The 16,162-nt window shown below is 40.5% G+C and overlaps 1 protein-coding gene across 3 annotated transcripts in view; it reads left to right on the forward strand.

The window, feature by feature from the left end:
• DNM3 (dynamin 3) overlaps positions 1 to 16,162 on the forward strand; it is a 187,029-nt gene that overhangs the window by 52,899 nt on the left and 117,968 nt on the right. For all 3 annotated transcript variants that reach the window (XM_055724417.1, XM_055724416.1, XM_055724415.1), the window contains exon 14: positions 7,471 to 7,584. In XM_055724417.1, coding sequence (XP_055580392.1) covers positions 7,471 to 7,584 — 114 coding nt within the window. The remainder of the gene's footprint in view (positions 1 to 7,470; positions 7,585 to 16,162) is intronic.

A 16,162-nucleotide genomic window follows, 5' to 3' on the forward strand; every position in this document is an offset into this window, starting at 1 on the left:
GTAAATGAACATGCTGTTTATGGGTACAGGTACTGTTCTTGGTATTTTGTTTATGTAAAGAATTACTTCTGGTAGAAAATTTAAAGCCTTTTTAGCATTCTTTTCATAGCACCAGGAAGATCAATGTATCATGGACAGTCTTTTTCTAACCCTTCCACCTCATGAGTAAATAAATACGTGAATGCCTTTAATATTACTAATTAGAATTAATTGTCTAAACAGCGGTTAATTTTATAACAAGTTACTCCTGGTTCAGTGATGGTTAGGTGTAAGTAGTAAATCTCTGTATCATGTACATTCTTTGATAATATCTATGATGAAAACATATACATTTTTCCAGTTTGTTGCCATACCATCGAATTCTTCAGTAATCATTTCAAGCAAACTTATACTAAACTTACCTTGAATAAAGGAAAAAGGTCTAGGCAGCACTGATTCTAACAGCAGTTGAATTGAATCCCTCGGGAGGTGAAGATCATTAAGTTTTCCCAAAATAGTGGGATGCTCATTTGCAGTCTGTTGCTTTTCTTTTTTGTAGCGTGCTTTGAACTGGAATGATGCAGATAACTATTAACTATGTCTGTGTATCTCAGAAGCAAGATGAATGCAATGATATTGCATTTTTGAAAGAAGTGTAATACCAATTCCTCTTAACATGTTTTTGCTTCTTTTTCCTCTACTACTAATTTATCCTCTCACGCTTAATCTTTGGCCTTTTTTGTTTGTCTTTTCTTTGCTACCGCCTGAGGTTTTGACCTGACTCCACAAAGTTTCTTTTTAAGCCACAGGTTAGTCTGTCTTCTAATTTGCTTGAAATAATCAGTGTAATGCTTGGTTTTACACAGCACACTAGCAAGATCTGGTTCCTGAAAGCTGACCCACTCTTAACTGTTGTGTATTTTGTGCGTTGAGATTTGTTTTGGTGACTAAAATTTAGTGTTGAAAGCTCTCCTTGATGATAAAGTTTGAAGATGAAGGTGTCATTGCTCCATGTGCCCAACTGATACTCTGTGTGTGAGAATGCAAGGTACTCAAATTATAGAGGATTATATGTAATGTACGTGAAATTCTCTTTTGTGTTTTGCTCCTGTGGCAAAATCTGCTGTGGTGCTTGAAGTAGCCCCTGTAATTAGAGGTGGGGCTTAGTCTGAACTATGAGTTTCAAGTCACTGTCCAAGTAATTTGGAGGTTTGGGTCTGAAGGCTTTGTTTGACCTGCCTCTTCTACAATCTTACGCCAGCCATCTGATTCACTTGTTATGGACACAAGTAGCATTCAGACCCCATCAGCTGGCCTGAACTATAGTGCTAATAAGTAACTTTTTCCCTAGTAACCCATTATTTCTTTTTTCTTTTTAATCTTCCTTTGTAGCATACTTTGCTGCTTCTTCAGATATACTTAAATCCTGTTACCTTGCATGAGCCAGAAAAAAATGTTTCCATTTCTAGCTACTTGCTTAAAAAATAATTCTATAAACATGTGCCCTAGTCAGTGAGGTGGTGGTGAAAAATCATGACAAGGCTGTGCTGTTAGAAATGGCAGTGTTTCTGTAGAAGAGGTGGCACCTGTGGACAACCACATAATGCTAAATTTTGAAATATCCTTGAATGAGACATGCTGCTGTTGAATCTTATCAAGATTCAACCTTATCAAGAACTTAGCAAGCTGAACCTTATCAAGACTAGAGAAGCATTGCTGTTCTAAATGGCCATTAACTATACTTATTTTTTAGGTTAAGATTCCTTCATGATTGACTTGATCACCTCAACCTTTGTTTAACTACATGTGGAAACATGTTTCAATTTTTCACTCGGAGTGCTTTATTTCAGTAAAGACTAAATTTTTCTTTATATTAGATGTGTTTAGGACTTAGGCCACTGTTATTGTGTCTTAGTTATGTGATATATTGTGCAGTGATTTTTTGGGGAAGCAATGTCACAAGATCTTGGTTGTGTCCAATATCAGAACAGATCTGATCACTTTATGCTCTGACGTTTGGCAAATTGCAGTGAAACAGTGTATTAGGTTTCCCTTCTAACCTGTCGTTCCTTTTTAGCCTCCGTAGTGCAAGAATCTTCATAACTGAACCCAAAGACCCAATAGCTTGTAAGGTTGCCTCACAGATTAGATTTTGCAATTTTTATTCTGTCAGTATGCTTACTATTTGTTAACACATGTCGTTATGACAGCAATTAGAAGATAGAGTAGTGCTGGGTGTTGTGTGTTCAAAATTATTTCAATGGAGTTATGTAACTCAACTTTAACAGAGAGTTATGTTAACTTAATACTGCTGAGGTAACTTGATAAATATTATATAACTTCACAAATATTGTCGTGAAGGCAGCCAGTCTCATGATTTTCACACTGTATTTCTGTCTGCCCAGAAATACATTTCACTGATCTCTCACTGATCCTGAAATCGTCTTTCAAACCCTTCTTTTGAAGAAATAGAACACCTTCTGATTGTCTAATGTATTTCTTTTACAAATACCTTATTTGATGTAATGGAGTAAGTCATGCAGCAATACATAAAATGTACTTACTGTGTCAAATTCTGCTTTCCTGTTTATCTGTGAAGTGGCGAAGAATAAGAACATCAGCTATGATTTGGGGTTTGTGCAGCTGAACTGTCAGAAAATGACTTCCTTCTGGCTTGTTCACGTTCATTCATACCCTCTAAGTTTCATTTTTCAGACACCCAGATTAGGTATCAGGACCCTGAAGGAAGGAACTGTGTCATCTCTTGTTCATCCTGTACATGGAGTCCGGCTACCGGTCAGAATATTATCTTCACTAGCTTCTGGCAATGCCCATATTTTTCGCCTTCCTGAAGTTCATAACTCATGTCACTAATATCCGGTTTGCAGAGACTGACATTTAGGAATATGATAGAAAATATTGAAATGGATCTCTTAAATCCAACCCAACCAGAAAATGAACTAGTGAAAACAATAGTCATAGAATCTTGTAGGTTGGAAAGACCTGTTAATCCTGGACTGCCAAGTCTATCACTAACCCGTGTCCCTGAGAACTGCATCTATGCATTTTTTAAAACATCCCCAGGGTGATTCTACCCCCTCCCTGGGCTGCCTGTTCCGGTACTTGACCACCTTTTCAGCAAAGAATTTGTTCCTAATATCCAGTCTAAACCTTCCCTGTTTTCTTCTTGTCCTGTTGCTTGTTACCTGGGAGAAGAGACTGATCTTACCTGGCTACACCCTCCTGTCAGGCAGCTGTAGGGAGCGATCAGGCCCCCCCGAGCCCCCTCCTCTCCAGGCTGACCCCCCCCCCAGCTCCCCCAGCCACCCCCCAGCCTGGTGCCCCATCCCCCACACATCCCCTCCCCCTGCCCGTCCCTGGACCCGCTCCAGCCCCTCCGTGTCCCGAGGGACCCAAAGCTGAACCCAGGGCTCCAGGGGCGGCCCCAGCAGTGCCCAGCACAGGGGACAGTCACTGCCCCAGCCCTGCTGGCCACGCTGTTTCTGACACAAGCCAGGGTGCTGTCGGCCTCCTTGGCCACCCGGGCACACCGCTGGCCCATGCCCAGCCGGCTGCCAGCCCCCCCGGCCCTTCCCAGCCCCCTGCCCCAGCCCGCAGCTGCCGGGGGCTGGTGTGACCCGCGGGCAGGGCCCGGCGCTCAGCCCTGGGGACCCTCACACCACCGGCCTCGGCCCCTCGGCCTGCCCAGCCCCCCGCCCCCGCAGGCCAGCGCTGCCCCAGCTGGGTGCCCGCTGCACACCCCCGGAGGGAGCGCTCGGTCCCCTCGCCCAGACCGTCGGTAACGGCGTTACCCGGGGCCGGCCCCACACGGAGCCCCGGGGACACGGCCTGTGCCCGCGCCAGGGGACGTGGCTCCATCCCGCACCGCGCCGGGCTCGGCTGCCCGGCCGGGCTTTGGCCCCGCAGAGTGACCCGGCCCGGGGCAGCCGGTGCCTCCGGAGGGGCTGTGGGGGGGACGGTGCCATCCGCAGCCTCCCCCTCACCCACGGGGCAGGGCACCTTGTCACAGGAGGGACCAGGTCAGCCAGGCAGGACCTGCCTCTTGTCACCCCCCTGGCTGGGCCCGATCCCCGGCTGTCCCGTACGGCCGTGTGATGGCACTCGGGGGATCTGCTCCGTAACCTGCCCCGGCACCCAGGCCAGGCTGGCCGCCTGCGGCTCCCCTCATCCTCCTTCCCACCCTTCCTGCAGGCGGGTGTCACACCGCCTGACCCCCAGCCTGCCGGGACCTCCCAGTTTGCCAGGGCTGCTGGGAAAGGATGGAGAGCGGCTGGGCGAGCTCCTCCGCCAGCTCCCTCAGCATCCTCCGGTGACATCTCACTCCCCTCTGACCCCAGCGCTGGCACTGAGTGCTTTGGAAGTGTAGCTTTTTGTAGTTGACAAAATGTGTCTGGGAAATGGGAACAGTTCAATGAAAAGAATATGAGGCTTAGCACACAAAGCTCATCTTCTCTCTCTTGATGTCCTGTGGAATTGCTTCCAAGTATTTTGGATAATTATGATCTGTTGTAGTGTCCAGGATGTTTTCGAGAATGCAGTACCCTCTTTTCCCAGAGGGATATAGATGAACAGGTCTTGAAATCCGCGTATGAAAAGTACGTGCCCGAGATACTGCTATAGCTTGGTGCCCTGCTCTTCATGCAGTGTTGTGTGGGAATGACAGCTGGATCTAATCTTCAGCACATAGGATTTTTGAGGAAACAACTGGCAAATTCCTTCCTTTACAAGACAGTGACCAATGTTTGTATTAGCAAGTCAGCTTGCTTCTGCCCACACCAGCGATGCTTATGTATCTATGGGGACATATGTTGGACCGGAGCAAGGCAGTCTTTTGGAGCTATGCAGTTAATGTAGTTCTTACATTTAGAATTATTAAAAGCTTCATTAGTTCTTAAATGGCTTGTATAGTTTAGATACTAAAATCTTGACTTGGTCTGTCTGAGACCTCTACCACAAATGCATTCTTGTTGAACTGAGAGAATTTGTCTTGTTAACATGCCACAAAGCCTATGGCAGCGATGAAGGAAAGCACTGAATGGAATAAGGAGGGAGTGCTACGTGCCTTTAAATGCTCATTGTAAGGTTCTTGAACATACTACTCAGGTTTGCTTCTAGAAACCTCTTTATCCCCACTGTGACATCTGCCTTCAAATCTTTTACCCTCTCTAAGATGTGTGTCCAAACCAGTTTCCCGCAGAGTGCTGGCCCAGCTGCCCGGGCTTCCCCTCTGTGGGTATGTGCTTTATGGGGAGCACCACAACATTTTCAGTTGCAGGCAGCATGGTCCGACAGCAGCCTCTCTTATAGCCTCTTATTTCAGTTTCTTTCTAACATGGGAATAACCATCTTTGCACGTTTGCTGCCAGGTATTTAGTCTGCAGTACAGTTATAGTTCACCTTGTTGTGGAGCTAGGTTCAAGTGGTTGGGGAGCCTTAATTTCCTGGATTCTTCCTAAAATTTCTTTCATTTACATTTGTGGTGTTCGGCACAGAAAAAAAAAAAAAAAAGAAATTAGCTTGGTTCCACAGCTTGTTCTGTAGCAGCTGCCTGCAGGCCAGTATGCTGGCTGTATGTGCGTGGCGCTTGTTTCCTGTTAAAAAGCTACTTCAATAAACATCGTAAAATAAAATGAGGATTTGATGCGTAATCAAGTTGGTATCAGTATGTTTCCCTTAACTTGTACTTGGACAAGCATTCCATCTCCAGTTTGTACTCAGTAATGCCCCATCTCACCCCCAAGAATGTGAATATTAAAAATCATGACAACTTCTGCAGAAACCTTTGTGGTACAGGCTATTCCATCCAGTCTGCTCATGCTATACCCTTGAGGCTCTCTCTGGGAATCATGTCCCGAAGGTTTTTTTTTCTCATTCTCTCTCAGCTTACTGAGTCTTCCAAACCAAATCAGTGCTTTGTTAGTGATTTCCTTACATGCTGAAAACCTGTAGAGGTTTTTTTTTTGCATCTTCAGTGGTTTTCTTACTTACAGTGCTGGCCTGGTTGGTAGTGAGTGGGAAAACATCACTGTCTTATTTGAAATGAAATTGATACGCTTGGATTATGGGCATTACCAATACTTTTAGCAGTTTTCCAGGTGCAACTTCTGATCTCTTTCATTAGTTTGGTCATCAAATATCACTTAGTCCCTTGCTCTGTGCAATACCAAAGCTGGTAGTTTTTTTTCAAGGAGCTTACATGAATGTGCTTGCTGAATGGGAGTGAATTCTGATTCTGAAACTTTTCTAGATGGCAAAGAATATATATTGAGCAATGTTTTTCTCTGGTTATTTGTTGATATTGGAGTTACTTGTCTTGTAAAGCCCTATGAGAGGAATGTCATAGTCTCATATTTTTCTCTAAAAGCAAGAGGAAACTCGTGTTTGCTCACAAAGTCCCTGCTTGTGGGACTTGTTGAGGGAAGGGTTTCTCTGAGCACTTCTTTCCATCTCGGTACTTCATAGGCATGTAAAGGGTGTTGCTGCGGGGAGAAGCAGAACGGGTGAGGTTCCCTGCATCTGTGTGACTGGGAGAGTTCTGTTGTCTTGTTCAGAGCATCATAGGAAGGAACGTTTGCTTTCTGATATGTATTGGAAAACAGTAAATGTTTCAATAAAATTGAAAGTTTCTATATGGTCCATAAACCAGTTCTCATGACCATTTTTTCTCCTTCATCTCTGGGTTGTCTCATTCCTCTTAAGCTTCCTTTGTTCATTTTTCTCTTTGCATAATGTAACCTCCTGGCCTTAGTATTTATAGGTGTGCTGTCCCATCTGTTCTTTCATCTTCGGCTTGTATCTATTTTATAAAGTTCTGCTTTTCCCATTTTTCTCCTGATTTTTATTGCTGCCTTAGTTGTTTGGGTTTTTCCCCCTCTTTCCTTTTCTTTTCTTCTTCTACCTTACGAGACGAAAATAGCTCTCCTATACCTCTCCTTACTACTTCCGATCTTAACTTCAAATTAACTGTAGAGGAGCTCTCCACTTTGCTGCTTGGTTCAACCTCTTCTGAAAATTCCCCATACATGCCAGAAGCCACTTAGCTTTGCCAGAAGCTAGGTGCTTTTCCTAATATCCAACTTTAAAATTACTTTAACAATTGGACTAGAACAGAATAGTCATATGTAAGTTGTATGGACTTTTACAATGTGTTATTATATAACAAATAAGTATCTTCAAGTTCACACAATCCTTAATGCACTCATACTTGCTGTAAGTACAACACAGTAATACTTAGGCTTCTCTCTCTCTCTCCAACCTTTTGACTGTAAGCACTATATTCACTTTGTTACATTTTTGTTTTTTTCTTGAATGATAGGAACCCGCAAAACCTCTTGAATTTGCCAGAGACTGAAAAAATGCACCTGTTCTTGTTTTATTTAGCAAGTCTTTATTTAAAAGAATGAATGCTGCAACAGAATTACATCAAGTGAGTAATGAACTAAACTTGTGCCTGACTGCACCTCTGCACAGGTCATCCGGAAAGGCTGGCTGACCATCAACAATATTGGCATCATGAAAGGAGGATCAAAGGAATACTGGTTCGTTCTAACTGCAGAAAGCTTGTCCTGGTATAAAGATGATGAGGTAAGGAATGAAGAACTTTTTTCTACTGGGGGAAAAGCCCCAGTATTTATTCAGTTTCCTGATACCAGTTTAAAATATTAAATCAGCTTGTAGAGACTTGAACCGCAAGAACGTTTTAAGGTTTTACCTGTGTTCTTTACATTTTCTGGTTTTGATTCGTGGAGAATGCTGACCCTTTAAGACTTCCATTAAAATGTTGATAGCATAAATACAGGGTGTTGTGTGGGGGTTTTTATGCTTCTTTTTTGTTTTATTTTTTTTCCTCTCTTCCTGTGGTTTCCACACATTGGTCTAAAAAAAGTTGTTACTGTCCTACGCCTGCTTGGACTGCTCTTGCACATCTACTGTAAATCGATCATAAATTGTCTAGGTAAATTTACTTCTGAAAGTAACGACAGCAGTTGCTTTAATGATAACAATTGGGCTCTGGCCTCATATTCTGAGAGGATGAAAAGCCTGTCTGCAGAGGTCTGTAGCTGGTTGGTGTGGATTTTCAAATCTGACAAAAAATGCACCTTGGTAAGAAATGTTGCTGCTGATCAGTAAATCTGAGGTGAGTGATACGAGAACTGCAAAAAGCATATCTATAGTAAATGGGCTGACCAGGTGGCTCATCTTATTCAATATGTTGTTAGGCTGCTTGTTGGTTCTGTTTATTTATTTTTTCAGCAGAGCTGGTAATGATACGCTCTATCCAAAACTCCAGCGGTCTCACTGTTAATTTTTGAAGGTTAAAGTGGGATTTTTATGTGAACTATCAGCTTTACAGTAAAGCCATTGTAGGGTTGTTTTTTTTTAAGGTTTATGGGTTTTTTTGTAGAAAAATTGGGCTACATTTAAAAAACCCCACAATTATTATTTTCTGATTTTTTAAAAAAGTTAAATCTTTTCAGCAAAATCTAGTGAATTTTTTTTTTTTTTTTTTTTTTTGGTGTGTGAACCAATTTATTGAATGGAAGAGGCACAAGTAAAGAGAGTTATAAATGAGCTCTAAAACATCACTCAATCTTTCCCTCTTATTCTAAGTAATAATCACAACACTGGCTTACCACCAACAAAACAGGGAGTTGGTTGGTGGGGACTGTGCAGACAATTCATACTCTTTTTAACTTAGTGTTTTACTGCAGTGGATTTTCTAGAATTACTGGGGAGAGCTCCATGTACATAAATAAGCCAGAGCTCTGCTGAGTCCTGCGAATCCAGAATGTGGTGCTTATCGTAGGTAGTTACTTCAGCAATACTGCTGATGGGGGGAACTGCGCTGGCCAGTCGTGGGTTTTTCCTGAGCCATTTGGGGATAGACTTTAAGATCGAGGGACAAATTAGGTGAATCTTGAAGATTTTTCCCCTTGCCCTTTTATTTAAGTATTAAAGGGATTCAAATGTGTTTCCTGTAACAGGAAAATTGAGAGCATGTCAGACAGAGGGGAGGAGCCAAGCACTAGGTGTCAAGACAGAAGTTTTATTCTCAGATTACTGAAGTATAATTTGAAGTATTTCATTGTAGTGACATAAAAATGAATTTAAAAGAAATGCGAAAGTGCCTTTATGAATTTGACAGTTTGAAGCTGTTGGGTTTTATGATCTACCTTGAAGCTACTAGAAGTTGTTGTCTTAGGTTAGACATAGGTAACTGTAACTAAAAAAGTGATGTGGTGAGATTAACACCCCTTGCTACGTTCTGTCTCAGGCAACTAGAGGTGCATCTAAGATGTGCTGTGGCAATTTTTACATTAGTTTTGGTGTTGCTTTTTTGTGTGTGATCTTTGTTTCTTGTGAAATAGAAAAACTTGTGAAAATACTCATGGAATGTCTTCTGCTATGCAACTTTAAAAATGAATTGTTTGTTTTGATAGCCTGCAAGGGAGCCACCTGGGAATCTCAGAATAGTATGTGGAGGGAAATGGCCACTGTCTGTTTGCTGTATGCATGCTTTAAAATAGTGTCTTTTAATTGCCAAAGAGTTGTGTTTTGGGAGTCATGAAAATACAAGTAGTACATTCAGGCCACCATGGGAGATCACTCAGGAACTTCTTAGAGTGGTAAGAGAAGATAATAGTGTAGTACTATTCCATGCTTTGCTGGTTCAAGAAGTTCCTCCTTGAGTACAGATTAGCTGTACAGTTTGATTATTCTGTCCTGGGAAAGAGTTCACAAAGTTATGTTGGATTGCAGGATTGCACTCTCTCCCTCTCTCTCTCTCTTTACTGGGCTTTTCTCAATACGACTTAAAATTAGTGAGGTCTGTTTCAGATGCTCTCTGAACAAGGTCAAAGCCAGAGCTTGACCATTAGGTTAGTCAGAAGGCAAGTGACTTGTTTCAGAAATGGAACTACTGGCTTTGAAAATTAAGAAGGAAATATTTGGTCTCTTGGCTGAATTCCAATTTTTGTAACTACATTTCGTCTCCTTAAAATGTTCTCTTCACTTTCAGCTTGTTTGAGTAGTTGTCACATCCCGTTCTCAGATGATTATTGAAATGGCTGCACGCTGGTGCATTTCCACCCTGGTAAGATACATAGTCTGCAGTGATGTGTGAAGTGATACCCATGTTTATGTGTCTGGACTGTGCCCGGGCTCGGCACGGCTGTGCAGGCTGAGAGGTCGCAGGGAGTTCAGATCCCCCACACCTCCCACTCGGGCCTGTCACTTCTGCAGTCCTTGCACAGTAGCATGACCCTCTCCATCACAGCTGGGGAAGATGCAGAAAGTCAGGTCTCACCTTTGCTGTCTTGCCACAGCAATGAGTTTGTGCCCCCTGCGCCTCTGTCCCCAAGTAAAAGGAAGGTTGTAGCAGCATGTGTGCCAGAGGGCTCTCACAACATACTGTGCAAAGCTACAGCGCTTGCTAGGACCTCTGGGGCTGTGCACCCCCTCTAGTGTAAGCTGAGCCCATTTTCTGTACTCTGGAATTTACTCTGAGATGACAGTCACTCTCTGAATGCAAGTGGTTGCTTGCTAGTGCCATCAGAAGGATGTAAATTATTTCCTTTATTTGAGAGCTGCAGCTTTTAGAAGTGAAAAATTCACTGTGGAATGCATTTCGAAGCGAGTTACTTTGGCAAAAGTTTTCAAAATGTGTTGTATGGGATCAGTACTACAAAAGAAATGGTTTCTTGACATGATTCTGTTGCTGCTCAAACGTGCAACAGGATTTTATTCCTGATGAGGTGGGAATCAGTGCCTAAGGATGCTTTTGAGGCTTGTAATTATGGAAATATGAAGTTGATGTTTGAACAGTGTGGTTAAAGCAGTTACAGTGTCAGTTATGTGAATACTAAACTGGATTAGTTCCTGATCCTGTGTACAGTTGCTTGTGTTCATAACTTTGCTGCATGACCAGTACCATGACTTTGTGCTTTTCCAGTTGCTTAAAATGAAGCAAGGAAAATATTGTCTACCGCCTTGAGGCTGTTGTGAGTAAGTGCAAGGTTAGCACGTTCATTGATCTCACAAATACAGATGTCTTTCGTAGAGCATTCTGTGTGATACTAGCTAAAGTATTACAAGGCATACCTATGCACACACAAAGGATTCAAGCTGAGCATCTTCACTCTCAGTTGTTACTGATTTGTTAAGTAGCACAAAAAGTTGTAAGCTTTTGTGCTGAGATTCATTTGAGAGTCAACCTGCAAATATGAGGTTTGTGAATTAGACACTTTCACTAGGATAAAATGGACTTTGGGAATGTGGAACGCCACCCTAGCTTGTGAATCGAAAAGCTCTTTATTGTACACAAAAGGATGCCATTTGTAAAGTGGTGTAGCATATTTACAGGGCATGGTCAGAGAATGTGATTTTATTATTCTGTCCAAAGCATCCAGAGATTTCGCTTGGTGGGCAAAGGATGCCAGACTGGGCTCTAGGATGAGAACTTCTGAAAATGCGAAATTTACATTTATTGGAAAAATTCCCTTTAGTCTTATTTCCAAATAAAATATTTCCATTCAGTTTCAGTAGGAAAAGATAGTATTGTCAACATCCAACAATAGATGCAGCTTGTATTATGATTTCACAGTTTATTCCCAATTGTAAAATTGTGTGTGATTTGGGAGGGAGATAGGAAAATAAGTGAGGAGGTGAGAGAGTTTTGGAAAGGGGAGAAGTTACTTTAAGGTCTGACATTGTGTATGTTCACAGAATTAACTCGCCACACAATTAACTGCTCTCAGCTTCTGTGGCTAGCAGGAATGTTAGTGATTTTTATACCGACAATAATCTGCTAATGCAAGTTGCTCGAGTTATGCCTGAGAAGTAAATGGGAGGACGAAACAAACAATGGTGCCGCAAAGCTGCGTATAAATAAACCTTATTGTTAGTGAGTTAATGAGAACAACTAGGAAAAGAGTACTATAGGAAGCACAGTAAAAATTTCAGCAGTGGGTTTTATTGTATTTTATAGGCAGTGTTGGGTTGACTCTAGGTGGGTTGCAGTACGCGGCTTGGTTACTGACCGGCCGTCTGAGATCCAGAGTGACTCTTGGCTGGAGCTGTTGGTGAAGATGCTCTGGTGTGTCAGAGCGGTTTCCCACTGGCGGCTGTCCCTCAGGCTGGGTTGTCATGCGACTGCCTGTCTGTGCCTGCTGTACAGGTGAGAGGATGTTCTGCACAGCAAGTGTAGACAGGCAGACACATGACAACTCCGTCCAGCCAGTCCCTTGGAGCCATCACCGCTGGTGTGCAACAGTTTGTACCGTTCCGGTTTGGGGGACTTTGTTGGGGGGGAACACACAGAATAGAATTAAACTTTAAAACATTGGGAGCTATAGAACAAGAACAGAACTTGATTTTATTCAGAAAAGAAGCGTTTCGGTACATCAGTTATCATTGTGCTGACATGTATCAGAGGTGCCATTTCAACAGACTGGTCGCACTGAACATTTGGAAAACCAAAAAGGAACGAAGCCATGGTTTATTTTATATGCAATTCATACAGGGTTTTGCCTGCATATTGTACTCACACATAGTAATTTAGCCAGATGTTTTTACTCTTCTTGGAAGCACAGAAATACTGAAGTTCAAGATAAAGGATGTGTTTATACAGTACATATTTTCTAGGAGCAGATAAGTACAATAATCTGGTATGTTAAAAATAAAAATCTTTCTGTATAAATGGAGGCAACCACTTGCACATTAACCCCGTTAAAGGAAACGTGCTGGAAAGAAAACTGGTTGCATTTTAGATCAGTTTTGCTAATATGTGACAGCTATGCAAGTATGGTATTTCTTTCAGTATTTTACTTTGCATATTATTTTGATTTAGCTTTCTCTCAAAATCTATCCTTTGTAAGAAAACAAATTAACATTATAGAACTTCGTTTTTTCAGTTAAATATAGACCATGCTATAGATCAAAAGCGTGCAAATAGCATCATTTCACATCACAAGATGTGCTACTTTGCTAAACTTTCCTGTTTATAAAATACAGACAGTGACTGTCATTCAACTTCACAATGACATTTGCAACATCACTGGGTTGTTGTTTCAAAAGGTATAAAACACACTGGAAGCTTGAAAGGGAAAAGAATAATTGTATTACTTCTATATACAGATTAAATGATTCTGTTTTTTAACGGTGTTCTTAAATCACTGTTGCTCGCTAGTGCCACCATAGGTAAGCAACAAACTTGTGCTTTCAAACCCTTCTCAAACCCATATCCCACACAGAATAGCAGCAAACCACTTTTCAGTTCCAGCCTGGAAACGAAAAGGGACACATTTACCAAGAGGCTAAAAAGTTGGGGATAGTGCTGAGGTTTTAAATTAGACTAATAATAAATTAGCGTGTAATTATTCAGGTGTTCTAGATCTAATCATTATTTTGCCATAAAGATACATGGTGGCTAGTATGCGAGTTGAAGTGTACCAATTAAGTTTATCAATTATATGAATAAAAATTTTCCTTGAACCTAGCAAGGTGAAAAAAAATGAATCAAGCACAAAACATGACTAGCTAATTCAGACATGAAAATTAATTCCAAGATGTTAAATAGTCTTACTTTGGCTTTATGTTATTACATAAATTTTTGTACCTCTAAGTAAAATTTTAAATGTAAGCTTTGAGTTGGCATGTCTTCCTACCCGTTCGACAATTTTAAAGAAAAAACAAAAGTGGCAAATTAGAAGTACTTTTAAAACAGATATAAAACACCGATTGTTTTATTGCTTTCATCAAATTTAATTGCTGCATTTAGTTGTTAAAGAAATCAAAGGTCTTCAGTCTGGGAGAAAATTAGGTCTCATTTTCTGTATTATGGATCCTTCTTGAAATAGCAAAGAATCGTACAGTAAAATTAATTGGCAACTTATCATATAAAAGGGTTGCAAGAACAAAAGTATGCATTTTAATTAGTAGGTTTTCTATCAACAGCTATCAGGAAGGTTGTGCTGGGAGTAAAAGTTGTAAGTGGAAGGATTGTGCGGTCTTTCTAATAACTGTACACAAGGAGAATTAATCAAAGAATCAGCAAAGGGCTTTACATCTTGGACTGAGGCTAATGACTAGTTAGTTACCGCCACTTGATTCTTATTTAAAAACTGATACTCCTTGAAATTGTAGTTGATTTGCTAAAAGGGCTTAACATTTTTGTGTGCTGTATCTGGTTGATTCATTGAGTTGGTAAAGGGCTTGAGAATATTTTAGAATACTCGTAACAGAAAAAAAAATCTCAGGATTGTCAATATTGTATTTACAGAAACCTATATTAAGGATTTGACTTCAAATATTGCTAGCTTTGAAATTGAGTTGAGAATTGTATTCTCTCCAACTGTGATCAGGACTTTTTGTTTAAGGGCAGGTTGTTATTTTTAGATACTGTTTTGCAATGCAGCGTAAAATGCAGTACAGAAGTACAGTAGTATTATTCAGGAAAGTTTCATTTTTAACTGTGGCATTTCCTGTCTTTTTGCAGGTTTAAACCTGACCCTTAATATTATTTCAGTTAGGAGTTTTGGTTGTGATTTGTTTTTCTTTTATTTTACAATAAAGTACAGTTCAGGAAGAAAAGCCTTTTGCAAGTAAAAGTAAAGTTATGCTTTAAATTAAAATGTACTATTTAAAAAACCCCAAAAGAGTAAGATTTAGGGGGTTTTCTATTTCTAGTCTGCTTAACAGATTTTGATTAAAAGATTATAATAATTTAACATTCTATTTAGAAGTTTGGAATTTTTATGCAAGTATTTGCATAAAAATATTTTCCATATAGCAGTGATACTTGGGTGGTCTGCAGAATTGTCTGTGGACACACGGTGATAGCACAGGAAGGGGGGCAAGAAGTGTGGAGAGTATAGCAGTGTCTTTTTAGTCTTCTGAAAATACAGATGCGTTAAATAGCACTGGTAATGGTAATACAGAAGACGACATGCAACTTAATGACAAGGCAGGAAAATGTCAAATGACATGTTTTTTTTTTAAAGTAACTATTTTTTTTCACATTTGGATGCTTATTTGTTCTATATTTAGTCCTCTAAAGTTAAGTGACTTTCCCCCACCGCTCTTTGCTCTTTTCCTTTTTTTTTAACATTAAAGGAGCATATAGGAAAGGTTTGAAATGTTTTCTTCCTCTTCACTATTTAATTTTGTTGAGTGTACTAAAAAAAAACACTTGTGCTCCTTAAAGATGGAAGAAAATCCCTTATATTGAAACACTCGCCGATTTAAATGTTCATACCAGCTTTCATTTGCCTTTCCTGGTTTTGTGTATTTTATGGTAGTATGAACTGTGTCATTTAGTTCATACAACAAGCTTAAGCATTGGTATCATCCTGTTTTTACAGGACTCTCACCTTGATTTAGTATATGCATTGGATCCTGCTAATTTTTTTAGTCATTGAAAAAAAGCACTGTTTGGGTTTTCTGGTGTTTTGTTGTTTTTTTTCCTCTTGAAATATTAGTATACAGCTATTTTGTGTTTGTTGACATGCATATTTAAAACCTCATTTTATAACTGCAGAAATCTTTTCTGCATGATTATGATCAACTAGAACTTGTTTCAACTAAAACAGCACTGTTTTAAGAACCACAGAATCACTTAATTCACTTTGAAAATGTTTTGATTACTGAGCCAAAGTAGATATACTTCCTTATTCATTCCTAACAATACAGGCTTTCTTTCCATATCTGTTGCTTTGCACACTGCATTCCCTCCTCCCCCCCAACCCCCCCGCCTCCTTTCCAAGCCCCATGCCAAGGGGGCCTCCTAGATCTCAGTCTTATAGTCTAAAAATGTAACTTTGAAGAGTCATGGGTGTATGGGAGGGGAATCACTTCCTAAATCCAGAAAGGTCATTTAAAATAAAGATTAATGCAAATAGTGGACTCAAGATAAGATAAACACTAGTTCCATATGTTTTCATTGTCCCTGCTTATTTAGCAAAAGTTAGTGCAGGCTATCTTCCACAGTATTTTCACCGAGAGCCTATTATTGGCTGGATAACAATACTTCCTTTCTTCATTTCTAGATCAGAATTATAAAAAAGTAGCTCTGCAAGTCAGCACTAGATAGGAAAAATGTTTGCAAATGTTCATATTCCCCTTGAAAGCATAACTGAACAAGTTTCTTAACAAGATCTGATAACAT

This window comes from Falco cherrug, chromosome 12, assembly GCF_023634085.1.
Source record: "Falco cherrug isolate bFalChe1 chromosome 12, bFalChe1.pri, whole genome shotgun sequence".
NCBI lineage: Eukaryota > Metazoa > Chordata > Aves > Falconiformes > Falconidae > Falco > Falco cherrug.